At 33.9% G+C, this 15,544-nt stretch overlaps 1 protein-coding gene across 1 annotated transcript in view; it reads left to right on the plus strand.

The window, feature by feature from the left end:
* The window catches only part of LOC123549113 (probable G-protein coupled receptor CG31760), a 301,128-nt gene that overhangs the window by 220,176 nt on the left and 65,408 nt on the right, over positions 1-15,544 (plus strand). The window contains exon 4 of the mRNA XM_045336939.2: positions 10,445-10,588. Coding sequence (XP_045192874.2) covers positions 10,445-10,588 — 144 coding nt within the window. The remainder of the gene's footprint in view (positions 1-10,444; positions 10,589-15,544) is intronic.

Raw genomic sequence — 15,544 nt, forward strand, 5'->3', positions numbered from 1 at the left:
TAGGAATTTGTATCCTAAATCTATCTGTAGGGTCGACAACTCTAGCAGACGATATAGCCCTATCAGCGACTAGTCCCGAAAGCCTTCAGCGAATGCTGAATATCACGCATAGGTATTCATGCAAATACAGATATAACATAAACCGGCAAAAGCCATTTAATTGTCTTCAGTACAAAAAGAAAAGTGCCCCAAATTCAGTTATCGATTGGAAATTGTCCCATTGACCAAGTGCGCAGTGTTAAACATGTAGGCGTATACCTTAATGATACATTAAACGATACAGAAAAGGTAGAACATGCATGCGAAAAAGCAAAAGCGTCCCTCTTTTCTCTCCTATCCCTTAAAATTGACCCGACTTACATAAATCCAATCAAATCGGCTTCCCATATCTCAAAAATTTGTATTCCAAGGTTATTGTTCGGTTGTGAAATATGGAATAATCTTAAGAAATCTGATTATGCAAAATTAGACAGATTCCTTAGGCTAGCTGCAAAAAAGATACAAGGATTTACTATTTTAACACGAACAGACATGTGTCTCAGTATGCTAGGTTGGAAAGGTATTATATATGAGATAGAATATAGAAAGTTAGGATTTTTAAGAAGATTATGCAATATGCCAAATTCAGTTCTCTCAAAACATGTTTTCAACGCCAGACTGTCAGAATATGTTTGTAGTATAGACGAAAAACAACGTGGCTTTGTTCCTGATATTGTAAATATTCTTAAAAAGTATAATCTGTCAATGTATCTTATTAAATATATAGAAACAGGTACTTTTCCGCCTAAAGAAGTATGGAAAACACTATGTTGGAAAAATATACAAAATTTTGAAACTGAAAATTGGACTCAAAGAATGGTAAATGATGATGACTTCACAAGATTTCGATTTTTGCACACAAATATAGAAAGAGCGATAATATGGGAATGTGCGGATACTTCTGAAAGCTTATTACATGCTTATAAAATCAGCAAAATATGGGTTTGTAAATATGAAAATACATATATTAGATCTATGTGTCTTAATTGTGGAACCTTGTGTTGTGATGTCATAAAGCATGTTGTTGTTAACTGTAATAGAATGAACATTTACAGAGAGAAATTGCACAGAACCTTATATGATGTCTTTGGTGCACAGGTAGTTTCAGAAATTATGTCAGGTGATAGTGAAACCAAGTTTCAAAAACTTATAGGGAGACGCTTATTATCTTTACAGAACAGGAATGTTCATAAACATTTTCTAAGAATAGCGATAGAATATGTTTACCATTGTATTAAAAATGCTAGAGGTATACAACTTTAACAAATCTGTATTACTATTGCGCTAACATTATATGTATATGTTTGAATGTCTGTTTTATTTTGTTCAAAACAACACAATTATTTGTAGCATTGTCATTGATATAATATGCAATGATCTATGTTTAGTATTACATTGAGATGAAGAGATTAATCTTTAATCATAACCAATGCTCATATTGTCCAAATTATGTAAATGTGTTCAATATTTATATTTCAATTATTTAGTTTATAGTTTTGTGTATATGTTACCTTTCTGTGATGTTATATTATATTTTTTGTCATAGTTATGTAAATCACTCAGATGTGGAAATAAAGAGTATATATATATATATATATATATATAATATTATATATATATATATATATATATATATATATATATATATATATATATATATATATATATATATATATATATATACTTGTAAAATCAAATCTGATTATAATGATGCCATAATTACTTTTCATGGAGGACACAGCCAGTTTGTTTGTATGTAAAATACAATTGTTCAAATAACAGAGACGCTGTGACTTGATCATTGTTCGAGCACGTTCAAATACACTGATGAATCTTAAATCAGTCATACTGATTTATCAGCTAAATAAAATTTATAGGACAACTTTTCGTAGAAAATTATTACGATGTATTTAGTTTGTTAACAACGTACGTATTAAAATAGGAACCTCAGTTACACATAAAATAACTGACAAAAATGACTAAAGTGGTCGATTTTCTATATGTTACTTCTTATATAATTGGAATTCTAATATTGCTATTTTCATTTCCACCAGTCTATTTTTATTTTTGGCTGAAAGGGACTGGACTCCAGATTTAGGGTAAAATTATCTTTCTTTAAAATTGAAATTTCATCATATCATGATGTACTGTAAGAGCATAAGCATCATAAAAATGCGAAATCAAGTAAAACATGCCTGAGCCGGTAATCGAACCGGGGCCGCCGCGGCAATACCGAGATGAAATACGTACTTCTAAATGGTCAAAAAAAGGCAGTTCACCTCCGCTACACCATTATAAACGATGCAAAAACATGGAAAAACAACAATTATTTCCCACGCCTGTCCATAACATATACTCTTTTTGCTTTATTATTTATTTCTTCGCAAAGAAAAAAACGCGAGTGCGCAGCCATAAGAACTATAAATCCGTGAAAATCATACATCGAAAGCTACAATCTCAGGTTTATACATATATATTTTTTAAATTTCTACTTTCACTTTCAAAAAGTCGAAAGTAAGGTTCTGACTGGCTAGCGGAACTATCGTCCAAACATGACCCACAAAATTGTACAAATATAACCGTATGAAATATCTATATCAAAATACTAGGCAAATTAATACATATATGTATGTTCAATGGAACAGTGACTGTATATTATTTCAAAAGAGGACAACCCAATGTAGATATTGTAAACTTTAATATAGCATAAAAATCATGAACACAGAGCTGTCTCCTTGGCGACATGACTATCTTCTTCACGACAGAGCTGTCTCTCACAATAAAAAAGTGAATATTTCTTCTCGCAAACCATTTTCGGTACAAATTTTATTTCCAAATACATTGTATACCTTACAGCTATCTCACACCTACTCATTTGCTTCTGGATATCAGTTAAAATGTAAATGTGTGACAATGAAAGTGCTTTCTTGACAAAACGGCTCAGTTTACCGCTAAATTAGTTTGCTTGTAAACATCGCCACGGCCTCAAATTAAAAATGAATTAACGAACTTTAATGTAAAGTTAAATAAAATCTACACCGCCTATCATTCCCCGATTTTTGATTTTCCATACAATGTTTGTGAAAATACAAAAAATATTATGACACTCACCTTTGTTTACGTCCTTTTATCGCGGCATGTACTAGCTCGGAAGTTGCGACAGAGCTATTTACCATATACCTCTGAAAGAGGTAGCTCTGTTGTTTACCAGGCGTGAAGTTGCGAAAGACTTGTCTTAAGCTGTCGACACAAGAACGAGCTTAATTGATCTGAATTACTATAATCTTCATCTATATACACACATTCCTTTTGTTAATTGTTTAAATTGTGCATATTAATGCCTTAACGGTTTTACTGCAGATGTATGATACATGTATTACCAGATCAAGGACTGGAATGTTTATCATTAAAACTCTTTAAAAAGATAATAGAGCTTTTACTGAATGACTCATAGCTTAGAAAGAATTTTGTAATCTACCATCAAAATATCCTGAAAAATGTCGCAACTTTCTAAGATATAAGTAAGGCGGTACCATAAATAATGTGATAAAAGTACCCAATTATTATTATCAGTCGACTATTTAATCCGTGTCTGGGTTTCTTCTGTTGATATAAACCCTCGGGCATGTCTGTCTCTACCAATAAAATACGCCATTGAAGCATCGTCTATTCAGTTATAACCAGTTGAATTTAATACCAGACGGAACCTCTTCATAAAGAAAACAAATTCAGTTTTCTTTATTAAAAGTAATCTGCTCATGTGAAGCAATGAAATGTGCAATTCCCCTCACGCTTCTTTTTAATGGCATAACCAAATTTTTGTTTGATACAAAATAAATATGTATCAAAAAACAAGAAGTGTCAAAGTACAGGGCGTAATAATTTTTATAGTACAAAATATTTGAACACCGACCAGTAATTATTATTGAGATTTAAATGCAAACTATGAGTGGTATTTTCTGTCTTTGACTAAATTGATCTAGAACAAAATCGGGGCCTCCGTGGCCGAGCGGTTAAGGTCGCTGACTTCAAATCACTTGCCCCTCACCAACGTGGGTCCGAGCCTCAATCAGGACGTTGAATTCTTCATGTGAGGAAGCCATCCAGATGGCTTACGGAAGGTCGATGGTGTCCACCCGTGATGAAATAATACACGGAGGGGCACCTGGGGTCTTCCACCACCACCAAAGCTGGAAAGTCGCCATATGACCTATAGAGGTGTCGTTGTGACGTTAAATCCAACAAAAAAAAATAAGAACAAATCGCCCCTGCTTGTTTTAACATACTAGGCGAACAAAATCCCGCCTTTTAGATAAACAAATATATCAATGTCCATGTTTAGTTCGGTTCCGTTTAAACTGTCAATGAGAAAGTTTTGCCAACCTTTTTCCATCTTTCTTGAGCGTGAAGTTCGTACAGTATGTCTTCTTATCTGATTTTACGATTCCTATTATTTTGTAGTAGATTGTAGTAAAGATTGGATAGATTTCATAAGTTTAAACTTACACATGATGTAATACTTTACTTCATCAAATACAACATTTTTTCTCAATTTAGATATATGTTGCCACTAGAGTGAAAAAATAGTTTTCAATAACCTGTCAGCCATTACACGACTAGACCAGATGGCTTCCGTGTACTGTTAGGCCTATTAGACAGAACTGGTTGTCTATAATATTGTCAATTTCATTTACAAGTAACTGAAATGCATGAGAAAATTCCAACTTGAAGATGTTTTCAATGTTTTATAGCATTTCGCATGTCACTGAAGCAATTTCTCAAAAATAGTTGTCACGACATAACTTTCAACCAGTTCTCCTAGCTTTAGCTTATTTTTGCCATTGTCAGTTTTACTCTAATTTGCAGTCAAATTACACAATATATCAAATCGTCATTTTTTTCTGTAAATATGCATTTTTAAAAACTGCACGAAAAGTGAAAATGTGATTGTTTTGGTTTGTATCAATTTTTGCAGCAAACTGCAATGAAATGTTTATTTTCTATCAAAATTTGACCCAAAAAAGCCCATTTATACCAATATCTGGTCATATCTTAATTTTGTTTTTCTTATAGGTTGCACGTACCTAAATATTGTTCCCTATAGATTCTATATAAAATGGTCATTTGTCACTGTGCTACCACACATACACGGTCCCATTTTAGAGTAAAACTCCTAACATCAGTTTAAGAAAATTCTCAAACAGACATTACATGAAGAGAAAAGTAGGGGTTATATGAGAATCTTTCCTGTCACATTTGCTTACTGCAAAATCACATAAGTGTTACTGCTCCGAATAGAATTGAGTTTTATTTCACCAAATACAACTTTATCATTTTCTTCTACATAAAGGTCACATATATATCCACAATGATATTTAACAATCACTGGCATTAATTTAGACCTCTGTGTGGCTACTCAAAGTAAAGTCTTGTCCGCCATTACTCGACTACACAAGATGAGCAGTGGTTTCCTTAGAACTTTTAGGCCTATAAACAAACAGTTCATGAATTGAAAGGGGTTGGGGGATAATTCGACGGTTTTATTCCGCGTGAGCGGTAAGAATAAACAAAACATCTTTCGTTAGTTTTTATTGGTTTCGGTGCGTGATATCCGACGAACAGACGATCAGTTTGGTGTGGCCTAATGGAAGATATTACAGATCAGGAGTGTTATACATGTACCTTTAAGGTATTAGATCACTAACAGAGAACCTCCTTTTTGAAGAGTATTCAATTCCTACCATGAACCTACTTTTACTGCAATTCTTAGCGGGGCGTAGGTTCAAGCTCTACTGGGACCAAATTTTTTTCCCTTATTTTCCTTTTATCTAGTAAGTTTTTACTTCTTTCAAGACTGGTTATTGATTTCTTGTACAAAAATGGAAAAGATGAATCTTATAGGCGATTTCTTGGTGTTTAAAGTGAATTTACTACTTAAACAGAACGGGTAGTGTCACACATTTTTAAAAGTACTGAGTTACACACGGTGAAAGTTCTCTATTTTGTTTTCACTCTTAGATTATATATTTTGGAAGAAATTTAGGTAGGTTTTACCTATGCCCTAAGGTAATTTTTAAATGGAGTAACCAAAATTCAAAACAGAAACACAGCATTCGACCTTATTTTTTCAATGTTGAAGTATGAATTCTGTCTCATGAAATCCGTTTACTTGAGGCACGATAGAAAAAATGATATTGACATTTTTGTTTTGTGTTTGATAATTGTTTACCAATAGTTTGATGTTTCTTTAATTAAAATTAATGGCAAATGAGTCCTCTACAAACGTTTTGGATAGTGGCTATCTTTTTGAAATTTGACTCTACTTGAGCTTGGGGAGATACCATAAGTTATACAAAATTTATAAAAACGGCATGGTAAAAGTTGTTTAAAAATTGGAAAATAGTGCAAAACACGGTTACCTTTCAGAATATACCAAGCAAAGGCCATTTTGTAAACAGTACTATTAGTGATCTAATACCTTTATTCAACAATAACGAAACGTGGATATATGTTTGCATGTATGTACGCGTGCTCGTGCGCGCGTGTGTGTGTGTGCGTGTGTGTGCGTGAGTGCGTGCGTAGGAGTGGGGACACCGCGAAAGAACAAGACATCAGGCTTATAACACGTAGTTCGGTTCAAAATCACTTAGGATCAGGATTATGGCAAAACTACTGGTAGTTTTACTCTCCGAGATTTACACTTGGTCTGTTTGTTTACTTTCATATTTACGCAACACGTAAATTACATATAAAACCTCCAGGTACAAAGTTCATGGGGGCTATATTGGAAACATCATGTCCGTCAGAAGGTCCGTTCGTCCGTCCGTCGGCTCCATATCCCCTTAAAGAGTGCATAAAGCTTGCATCAACCTCATTAAGACGATTTACAGACCGCACAATCCAGATCACTAGGTCTAAGGTCAAAGTTAAATATCATACTTTGAACACAAAGGTCAAATAGCTTAACTTATTGTCTGCTTCATATCTTCCAAACCGCTTGGAAGATTTTCATAAAACTAGCATAAAACAATTACCTCATCAAGACAATGTCCAAAGTGGCTAACCCAGGTCACTCCGTCAAAGTTCAAGGTGACACTTGGAGGTCAAAGATCAGTTGGCTTCAATTTTTGTCCGTTCTATATTTTCTTCACCATTGGAATCATTTTCATAAAACTAGCATCAATTATTAAAGGCGTACGCTAGAATTCCCTGTATATGAGATGGGCGAAAATTTTCCCAATAACAGAATTTCTTTAAACTTTGGATATTGAAGGACAATCATCTAAGAAACAAAAATATGCAATAAAATTCATAGGTCACCGGTATCGAAAAAGAGTTATCTGCCCTTGAAAACACCATTTTTGGGGAAAATGCGGTTTTCAAGGGCAAATAACTCTTTTTCGATACCAGTGACCTATGATTTTTATTGCATTTTTTTTGTTTCTTAGATGATTGTCCTTCAATATCCAAAGTTTGAAGAAACTCTGTTATTGGGAAAATTTTCGCACCAAATTCTAGCATACGTCCTTAACATCAAGAAGACGAAATGCAGAGTACACAACCCAAAAAACAAAAGAAATATTTTAATTTCCTGTTGGTATTACATTTATCTCGTGAACAGAAACGTTATTTGACATGTTCTGCATAAAAAACTATAGAAAAACAACTATCAAATATATGCATGAATGTACAGCATTTAGCACAGTGCGAAGTCGTGCTCGATTAGTTCACCAAACTTTATTCCGGGTGTTCCTGAAGGAACAAGAACATGAGAATAGATACGAATAGATCTCTCCCAAGATCTGTTTTGTTTTCATATGATGTAATTATCTTTAGATCGTGGTAAATATACAAATAATAATGCGTGTATACACTAAGAATTTGCCTGAGACGTTGTGTTCCCCATTATCTGCTATCCGGTACCGATACATGACAGTGAATGAAATGCGCCAATTGTGACGTAATAAAGCTGTGACGTCATCAATGGCGAAAAACAAATCGATAATGTAGGTCAGGGAGTGACTTTCTTCAGGTACTACGAAGTGCTTATTGGTAATATCCGAAATAACCACTGAACTACGCGAGCAAAGGATCACTGTAACCGAAAATGTATACTTTTTCCACCTTAAAATGCTCCACAAAGTCATAATTTATAATTTTCTATATGCCGACACAGCTGTGTTTACATCAGGTACACACTCGCGTAAAATATTTACACGGTCATGTTCAGGTGTAAAATGCAATAAATAGCGGTAGAACGTGGTGAAACAAGTTATGGTTCTTAAGAATGATAATAAATACACTAACTGCAAACATTTACACACCTCGGAAAGCTCTATAGATAGAGAATTCGTGTATTTTGTCTTTCTCGTTCTATTTTCCTGTATTTCTCGACATGTTGATATCACGTGACAATCGTCAAACACAGTTCATGAAACCTGTGTTCTGATTGGATGACTGATACAAAAAAATATCATGTGACCTTTCTTGTGTCCTGGCAGGAAAAGAAGAAATGTTTGTTAGTAATGATAAAAATACACGCATTCTTCACCGACTTAAATAAACTAAGAAATGTACCGGACAAACTAGTAAATCTACATAACAAACTGCTTTATCTACAAGAAAGATTATGATTTGTACCGAAGATATTGGCAAACTGATACTCATTATGTCAAGACAGTCTAGGCGTTCCATACCCCGCAAATGAATTAATTAGGGGTTATCCCTAATTGCATGTCTATTTTTAGAATGGCGGGAATTTTTGATATCAAGAAATAGTGGCCATTTTTTGATATCAAGAAATCGAATTTTTGATATCAAGAAATCGAATTCTTGATATCAAAAAAATGATTTCTTGATATCCAAAAATCGAATTCTTGATATCAAAAAATAGTCCGTATTTCTAGATATCAAGAAATGATTTCTTAATATCAAGAATTTGATTTCCTGATATCAAAAAATATAACTAATTTTTTGATATCAAGAAATGATTTTCTAATATCAAGAAATCGAATTCCTGATATCAAAAAATCGATTTTTGATATCAAAAATTCATTTCCTGATATCAAAAATTCGATTTTTTGATATAAAAAAATAGACAGCATTTCTTGTCATTAAAAAATGAATTCCTGATACAAAAAAAAATCGATTTTTTGGTATCAAGAAATTAATTTTCTGATATCAAGAAATGATTCCTTGATATCAGAAATTCGATTTCTTGATATCAAGAATCATTTCTTGATATCAAAAAATAATTCTTGATGTCAAGAAATCGATTTTTTGATATCAAGAAATCATTTCTTGATATCAATAAGTGCCTAGAAAATAGTAAAACGGCGCCCCATAGGAAAAGTATATATTTTCGGTTAGAATGATCCTTTGCTCGTGTAGTCCAGTGGTTATGAGTCGGATACTACCAATATGTGACGCGACAGCATGGGGTACAAGAACGTAGTAGACAAGATTGAGATTGACCATGTTACCTTGTCTATATTTATGTTTTTATGGGTGATTTTTTTACATATAAGTTCTTGAATTTCATCTAAAAAAAACATTTAAAACAAAAAAATTCCTCTCTATCATAAAAAATGTTCCCCTCTATCATAGCACGTGGATTCCTATGGATTAAATACATTGACGGTTTTCGAACGCTGAGTTCAAAAGGGAATAAAAAGAGGGAGATGCTAGTAAGCACATTGTTGACTCGGTAGGGTAGAGGGCAATTCGTTTGGGGTTGGTAACTGATACAGCAAAACAACCAGGGATTAGATTGCATCTTTTATGCTACAAAAACAAGACGCAGATACCAGATGTCCATCTGTTATGATCTGAGCAGTAATAAATATGTATACGTCCCTGGCAAAGCATTTCAAAAATATAAATGATGTAGTAACAGCACGTGAATTGCCTTGTTTGTACACGATTTTTTGTCCCGTTAATACATGGGCGGACCAGTGAAAAAAAGTAGTTTTATATGCAAGAATGTAAAACAACACGGTCTTAATAGGTTGTAAGTGTTGTTTTAATCCTTTAAAAGCATTTATATTCCTCTTTTGGGGATCATTGGGAAATGTATAATATCTTAAACATCAATGAGGTCACGAGGCACTGGTTTTTTGAATATCTTTTTATGTTACATTTGTGAAGAAGCGTCACTTTTGTTATCTTTATAATGTTCTTATGTAGTTGAAGGTGATAAATTTAGATGATGTTTGCTTGTATGATAATATTGTTAATAAAGAAAAAGTTTTAATTTCACATCAAGATGACGTCTGTTTTCCAGCTTTACAGCTAAAAGAATCTTTTAATGCTTCAAGTCGACATATAAATGATATTTCTGCTGTCTACAGTTTACCATATCTATCTAGACCATTAAATATTTATATAAATGTGCGTTATTCTTCAGTGTGTTCCTATAAGCGGCCTTGGTTTCCGGAGAGGGTCTTACAAGTGTGTTTGCAAAGATGGATACTACTTCCCAGATATAAAAGCAGTGAACAAATATTACAATGGATCAGAAATAGAAATACGATATAGAGAAAAGATATATGTGAGTATTATACATAATGGGCAATTTAACAAAAAGGCTGCAACATGACCCTCATTTCTTATTTTTGGAAAGACTAAATACTGTTAGAAGGACTATATTTTCATCATCCCAGGTGATTTCCATGATTTGCGTTTACCATGACAACGTTTAGATACAGTCGTTATTCCGGTTAAAATAATTAATCTTGAGAAATTCGGTTTCTTTAATTGTTGTTTACAGATTAATACAATCAACTTAGTTCAATGGTGTTAGAGTTCAATGGTGTTAGAGGGATGTTCAGAAACTATACGCATACCGACTACAACTGAATATTGTCCCCGTTATATTCAGATTAGTAAATTCTATGCAGTTATACGCAGTTTGGTACCAGTTATCAATCTGCTTGATTTTTAAGCATGCTTTTAAGATTTGCTACACAATTTCATGCACACCGGAGTGGCGTTTCCGGTGATTTTACTCCTGCTGGCAAAACCCAACTGGCAACCCTATGCCAGATGGCTCTCGTGCTGTTAATTAGATTCAATGATTCGTGGATTGATTATATATTGGTTATGTGAAATGCGATAAAAAGATAAAATACATTGATATATAGATCTAGTTGCTCTCCGTTTCTTTTAGTATAATTCTTGATTCAAAAAATTTTATGTAACAAAAAACATAATGTCTAAGAAATGATATATCCAAAACTGTGATTTGCCATTCAATAAAATCATTGTTTGGAGTTTAGATGCGAAGGAATTATTTGCGCCCTCGACGTCTTGATATAATAATACGCATCTAAACGATAAACAATGAATTTATTCATGAGCAAATCACTGTTTGAGATATATTATTTCGATTATAACACGTAATCAAGGATTATGATGCCGTACGTTTCAAATATTTTTACCTGATTTCTGTTAATTTCTTTTCCAGCGCGCCGCTATGCCATCTAACGCTATGACGTGATAATTGTGACGTCAGAAAAATGAATTGTTGAATAATAACACACAGTTTTCAGCCTTATTTGTTTAATAGAAAAACAAATCGGGTCGTGTTAAAATACACCGCAACTGGAACTTTGTTGTTGTGCGTCATTGAAATGTCATGACGTTAATTATGTTTACGGACGTTAGTTTCCCATGCTTAGCTGGAAGACGTTACTGTAATAAATAATGCTACAAAGAAAGTTTTTCGTTTTGCTTTATCTATTTCATAATTTCGTGAAATAAGATATGCAAGAAAAGTAATCTGCCACTGGTTGCAAATACAGATAGGAATGTCCTGTTCTCGATTAATTGTTTTGACTCTGTCTCGTTACTGCCAAAAACAGTTACCCTTGTCACCGGATATTCCAATCTGCATCTGCAACCGATGACAGTTTATTATTTTCCATTTGTCGTTCTACATTCAAACAACTGTCGACATGCGTGTTAAACATTTTAAAAAAATAAATGCCGAACAAAATTAGCGTTGTTAACTGGTTCGGAATTTCTTTGAGACATCAATTTGCAGAAGTGAGAGGAAAAGAGGAAAACAAATGTCATATAGCTTAACTTCTTGTCCGCATTATATCTTCGAACCCGCTTGGAAGATTTTCATTAAAATAGCATCAAATAAAAAACCTTATGAAGACACTGTCCAGAGCGGACAACTAAAGTCACTCCATCCAAGATCAAGGTGACACTTGGAGGTCAAAGATCAGTTTGGCTTAAATTTAAGTCTCCAAATCTTCTTCTCGATTGAAATCATTTTCATAAAACAAGCATCAATTGTTAACATCTCCAAGATGAAATGCAGAGAACACCGCGCATTTTCACTAGGTCTAAAGTAAAGGCCACACTTAGAGGTCTAAAATGAAATAGCTCAGGTGTTCATTGAGAGGAAAACATTAAACTCGATTTTAAAGACAATGTTCAGAGAAGCAGATAATTAAGATACATACATAGAAGAGTAAAAATGTTTTAAACCAAACGAAACTGAAAAAGGGAGACATTGAAAATGAAAATCAAGAAAAACCCGAGGATAACTGATATTCAGTCAATGAAACCTTGATAACCATTGAAAATCGCAGAGCCATTACTGGAGCTTTTGATGCCGTTTCCATTAATGTTAGGAAGAAACATACTGACGATTTTCAGTCTTACAAACGATCAGAGAAACAGATGAAAACGCACGGAGGTTATGATCCAGTTCGTTTTATAGCCTATGTTAACAAAATTATTAATATATTAATGGATAAAATTTAAGGGCCCTCGTGAAATTATTTCGAACGACTTATAGCCGCCCGAGTGTATAGTATTCAAACACGGTTTTGCTATAAGTCTTTTATAGTAAAATTTAGATCAAATATGACATAACTCTTTCTTTGCGCATGACGCCAAATGGTAGGTCATCGCGCTCATTTATTTATACAGGCTAGGACCGGAAATTGTAGTACGTCTTGCGAAAGAGTTCAATTTTGGCGAAAATGATGGCAGATTATTCTGCAAAACGAATAACCAACTCAGTTGTGAAGTGTGACTTTTCGTTTTAAACATGCTATTAAGTAAAATATTTGATCAAATTTGAAAGCGAAAAGCACGCAAAACTAAAATCTATTTCCCAAATAATACATTTTTCTGACGTCACAATTATAACGTCAGGCCCCGTGTTCAGAAAGCATTTTTTGGTCTCAGCTGAGTTTGAGCTTGAAATTTTAATATCAATTTTACTAAAACTTCAAGACTTAATTCCAATTGAAACTGACCATCAATAATGACTGGAAGTCATTTGAAAAAAGTTATTAACTTAAAACTTAGTTTAAAACATGCTATTTAGATATAAATGACAAATAAAGTTTCATTATCAAACTCAACTGAGACTGAAAATGTTTTGTGAACACAGGGCCAGAGCATCAGATGACATAGCGTCGCGTTGAAAAAGAAATCAACAGAAAACAGTCGTGAATGCAGCAATGAAATATTGTACCGTATATGAATGCTGCGTTTTAAATGACAGTACATTAAAATAACGAGTCAGTTAGTTCGGAATAAGGATAATGACTGGTGATTCGTATGGGCAGTTTTAGTTTAAATGTAAAGTAATGTATTAGCTACAACAAGCACACGCCCGAAATTTCTAGTATTACAGAGAGAACACTTTGTAACGTTCTATATAGCACACGCCCGAAATTTCTAGTATTACAGAGAGAACACTTTGTAACGTTCTATATAGCACACGCCCGAACCTTCTAGTATTACAGAGAGAACACTTTGTAACGTTCTATATAGCACACGCCCGAAATTTCTAGTATTACAGAGAGAACACTTTGTAACGTTCTATATAGCACACGCCCGAAATTTCTAGTATTACAGAGAGAACACTTTGTAACGTTCTATATAGCACACGCCCGAAATTTCTAGTATTACAGAGAGAACACTTTGTAACGTTCTATATAGCACACGCCCGAAACTTCTAGTATTACAGAGAGAACATTTTGTAACGTTCTATATAGCACACGCCCGAAATTTCTAGTATTACAGAGAGAACACTTTGTAACGTTCTATATAGCACACGCCCGAAATTTCTAGTATTACAGAGAGAACATTTTGTAACGTTCTACTTTTCTCATTATTCATTGGTGTTAATGACGGTCATGCACCCAAGGGGTAATAGAACTTTACCTAATGAGGAGAATATACTATTTTCTTAGTAAATAAATGATGAGTATTCGGCTGTTTCTGGATGCTTTGGCCGCAAGTTCTGTCAACGTTTCCTGTCGTTATGAACCATAAACGGGTTCTCGTCAATCATTTAATCCCCTGACAAATGCAAATCAAATACTAATGGCCGTCGTCTACATGAATAAAAAAAGGAACATTTCCGAAAGTGATTAATAATTCTTTCTCAGTTTGAGGTTTACATAAATAGTTTGTACTTAGGTAACTATGTTACAGTTTCATGTTATCGAATTGAATGAATAAATTCTGCTAAATATATAGTTTATTGAAGATACAGTCATCATTCTGTAAAGTTGATCAATCTCTTCTGTAACACGAAGAAAATCCGTTATTGTCAAGTCGTTACCTAGAACAGAAAATGCTTATGACAATCGGCACATGGAACAGAAAGGACAGTGACAGCTGTTACCTGACTGTCGGCACATGGAACAGAAAGGACAGCGACAGCTATTACCCGACTTTCGGCACATGGAACAGAAAGGATAGTGACAGCTGTTACCCGACTGTCGGCACATGGAACAGAAAGGACAGTGACAGCTGTTACCCGACTGTCGGCACATGGAACAGAAAGGATAGTGACAGCTGTTACCCGACTGTCGGCACATGGAACAGAAAGTAAAAAGCTGTTGTAACTACTACTTGACCGAACTTTCACAAGTCGACTCATAGAACGGAAGTGCTTTAATACCTGTTTACCATACACTTCAATACATGGAACAAAACAATTGCTTAGCTACTGTAACTTGTCAATAAATGTGCTTTTCCAATCTGCTGTAACCTGAAAAGTCGGTTAATAATACATAAATACTTAAATAAAACAAGTCAATACATGGAACATAAAGTACTGTAATAGTTTCAATCTGACACGTATTACCTGGAACAGAAAATACTATAATAGTTGTTAGTTGACAAGCCTGTATGTGGAACAGAAGGAATTATATTAACTGTAACGAATGGAACAGAACAATAACGGTTAGCTGACAAGTCTTTAAATGGATAGATAACTGCTGATACAGCTGTAACCTTGTAAGTCGATACCTTGCACAGAATATGCTACATGACAACTGTAACCTGAAAACTTGGTTCAAGAAATGGAAAAATGCTGTAACAAGACTTTAACACCAACAACCAACTGCACTAGAACTGATGTAAACATTATAGCTTAACAAAGGTATACATGAATCAAAATGCACCAGCAGCTATAATCTTACAAGTAACAGCCGTAATAACTTTATGCTGAACATGCCTGATATTA

This window comes from Mercenaria mercenaria, chromosome 6 (genome assembly GCF_021730395.1).
Source record: "Mercenaria mercenaria strain notata chromosome 6, MADL_Memer_1, whole genome shotgun sequence".
NCBI classification, from domain to species: Eukaryota; Metazoa; Mollusca; class Bivalvia; order Venerida; family Veneridae; genus Mercenaria; species Mercenaria mercenaria.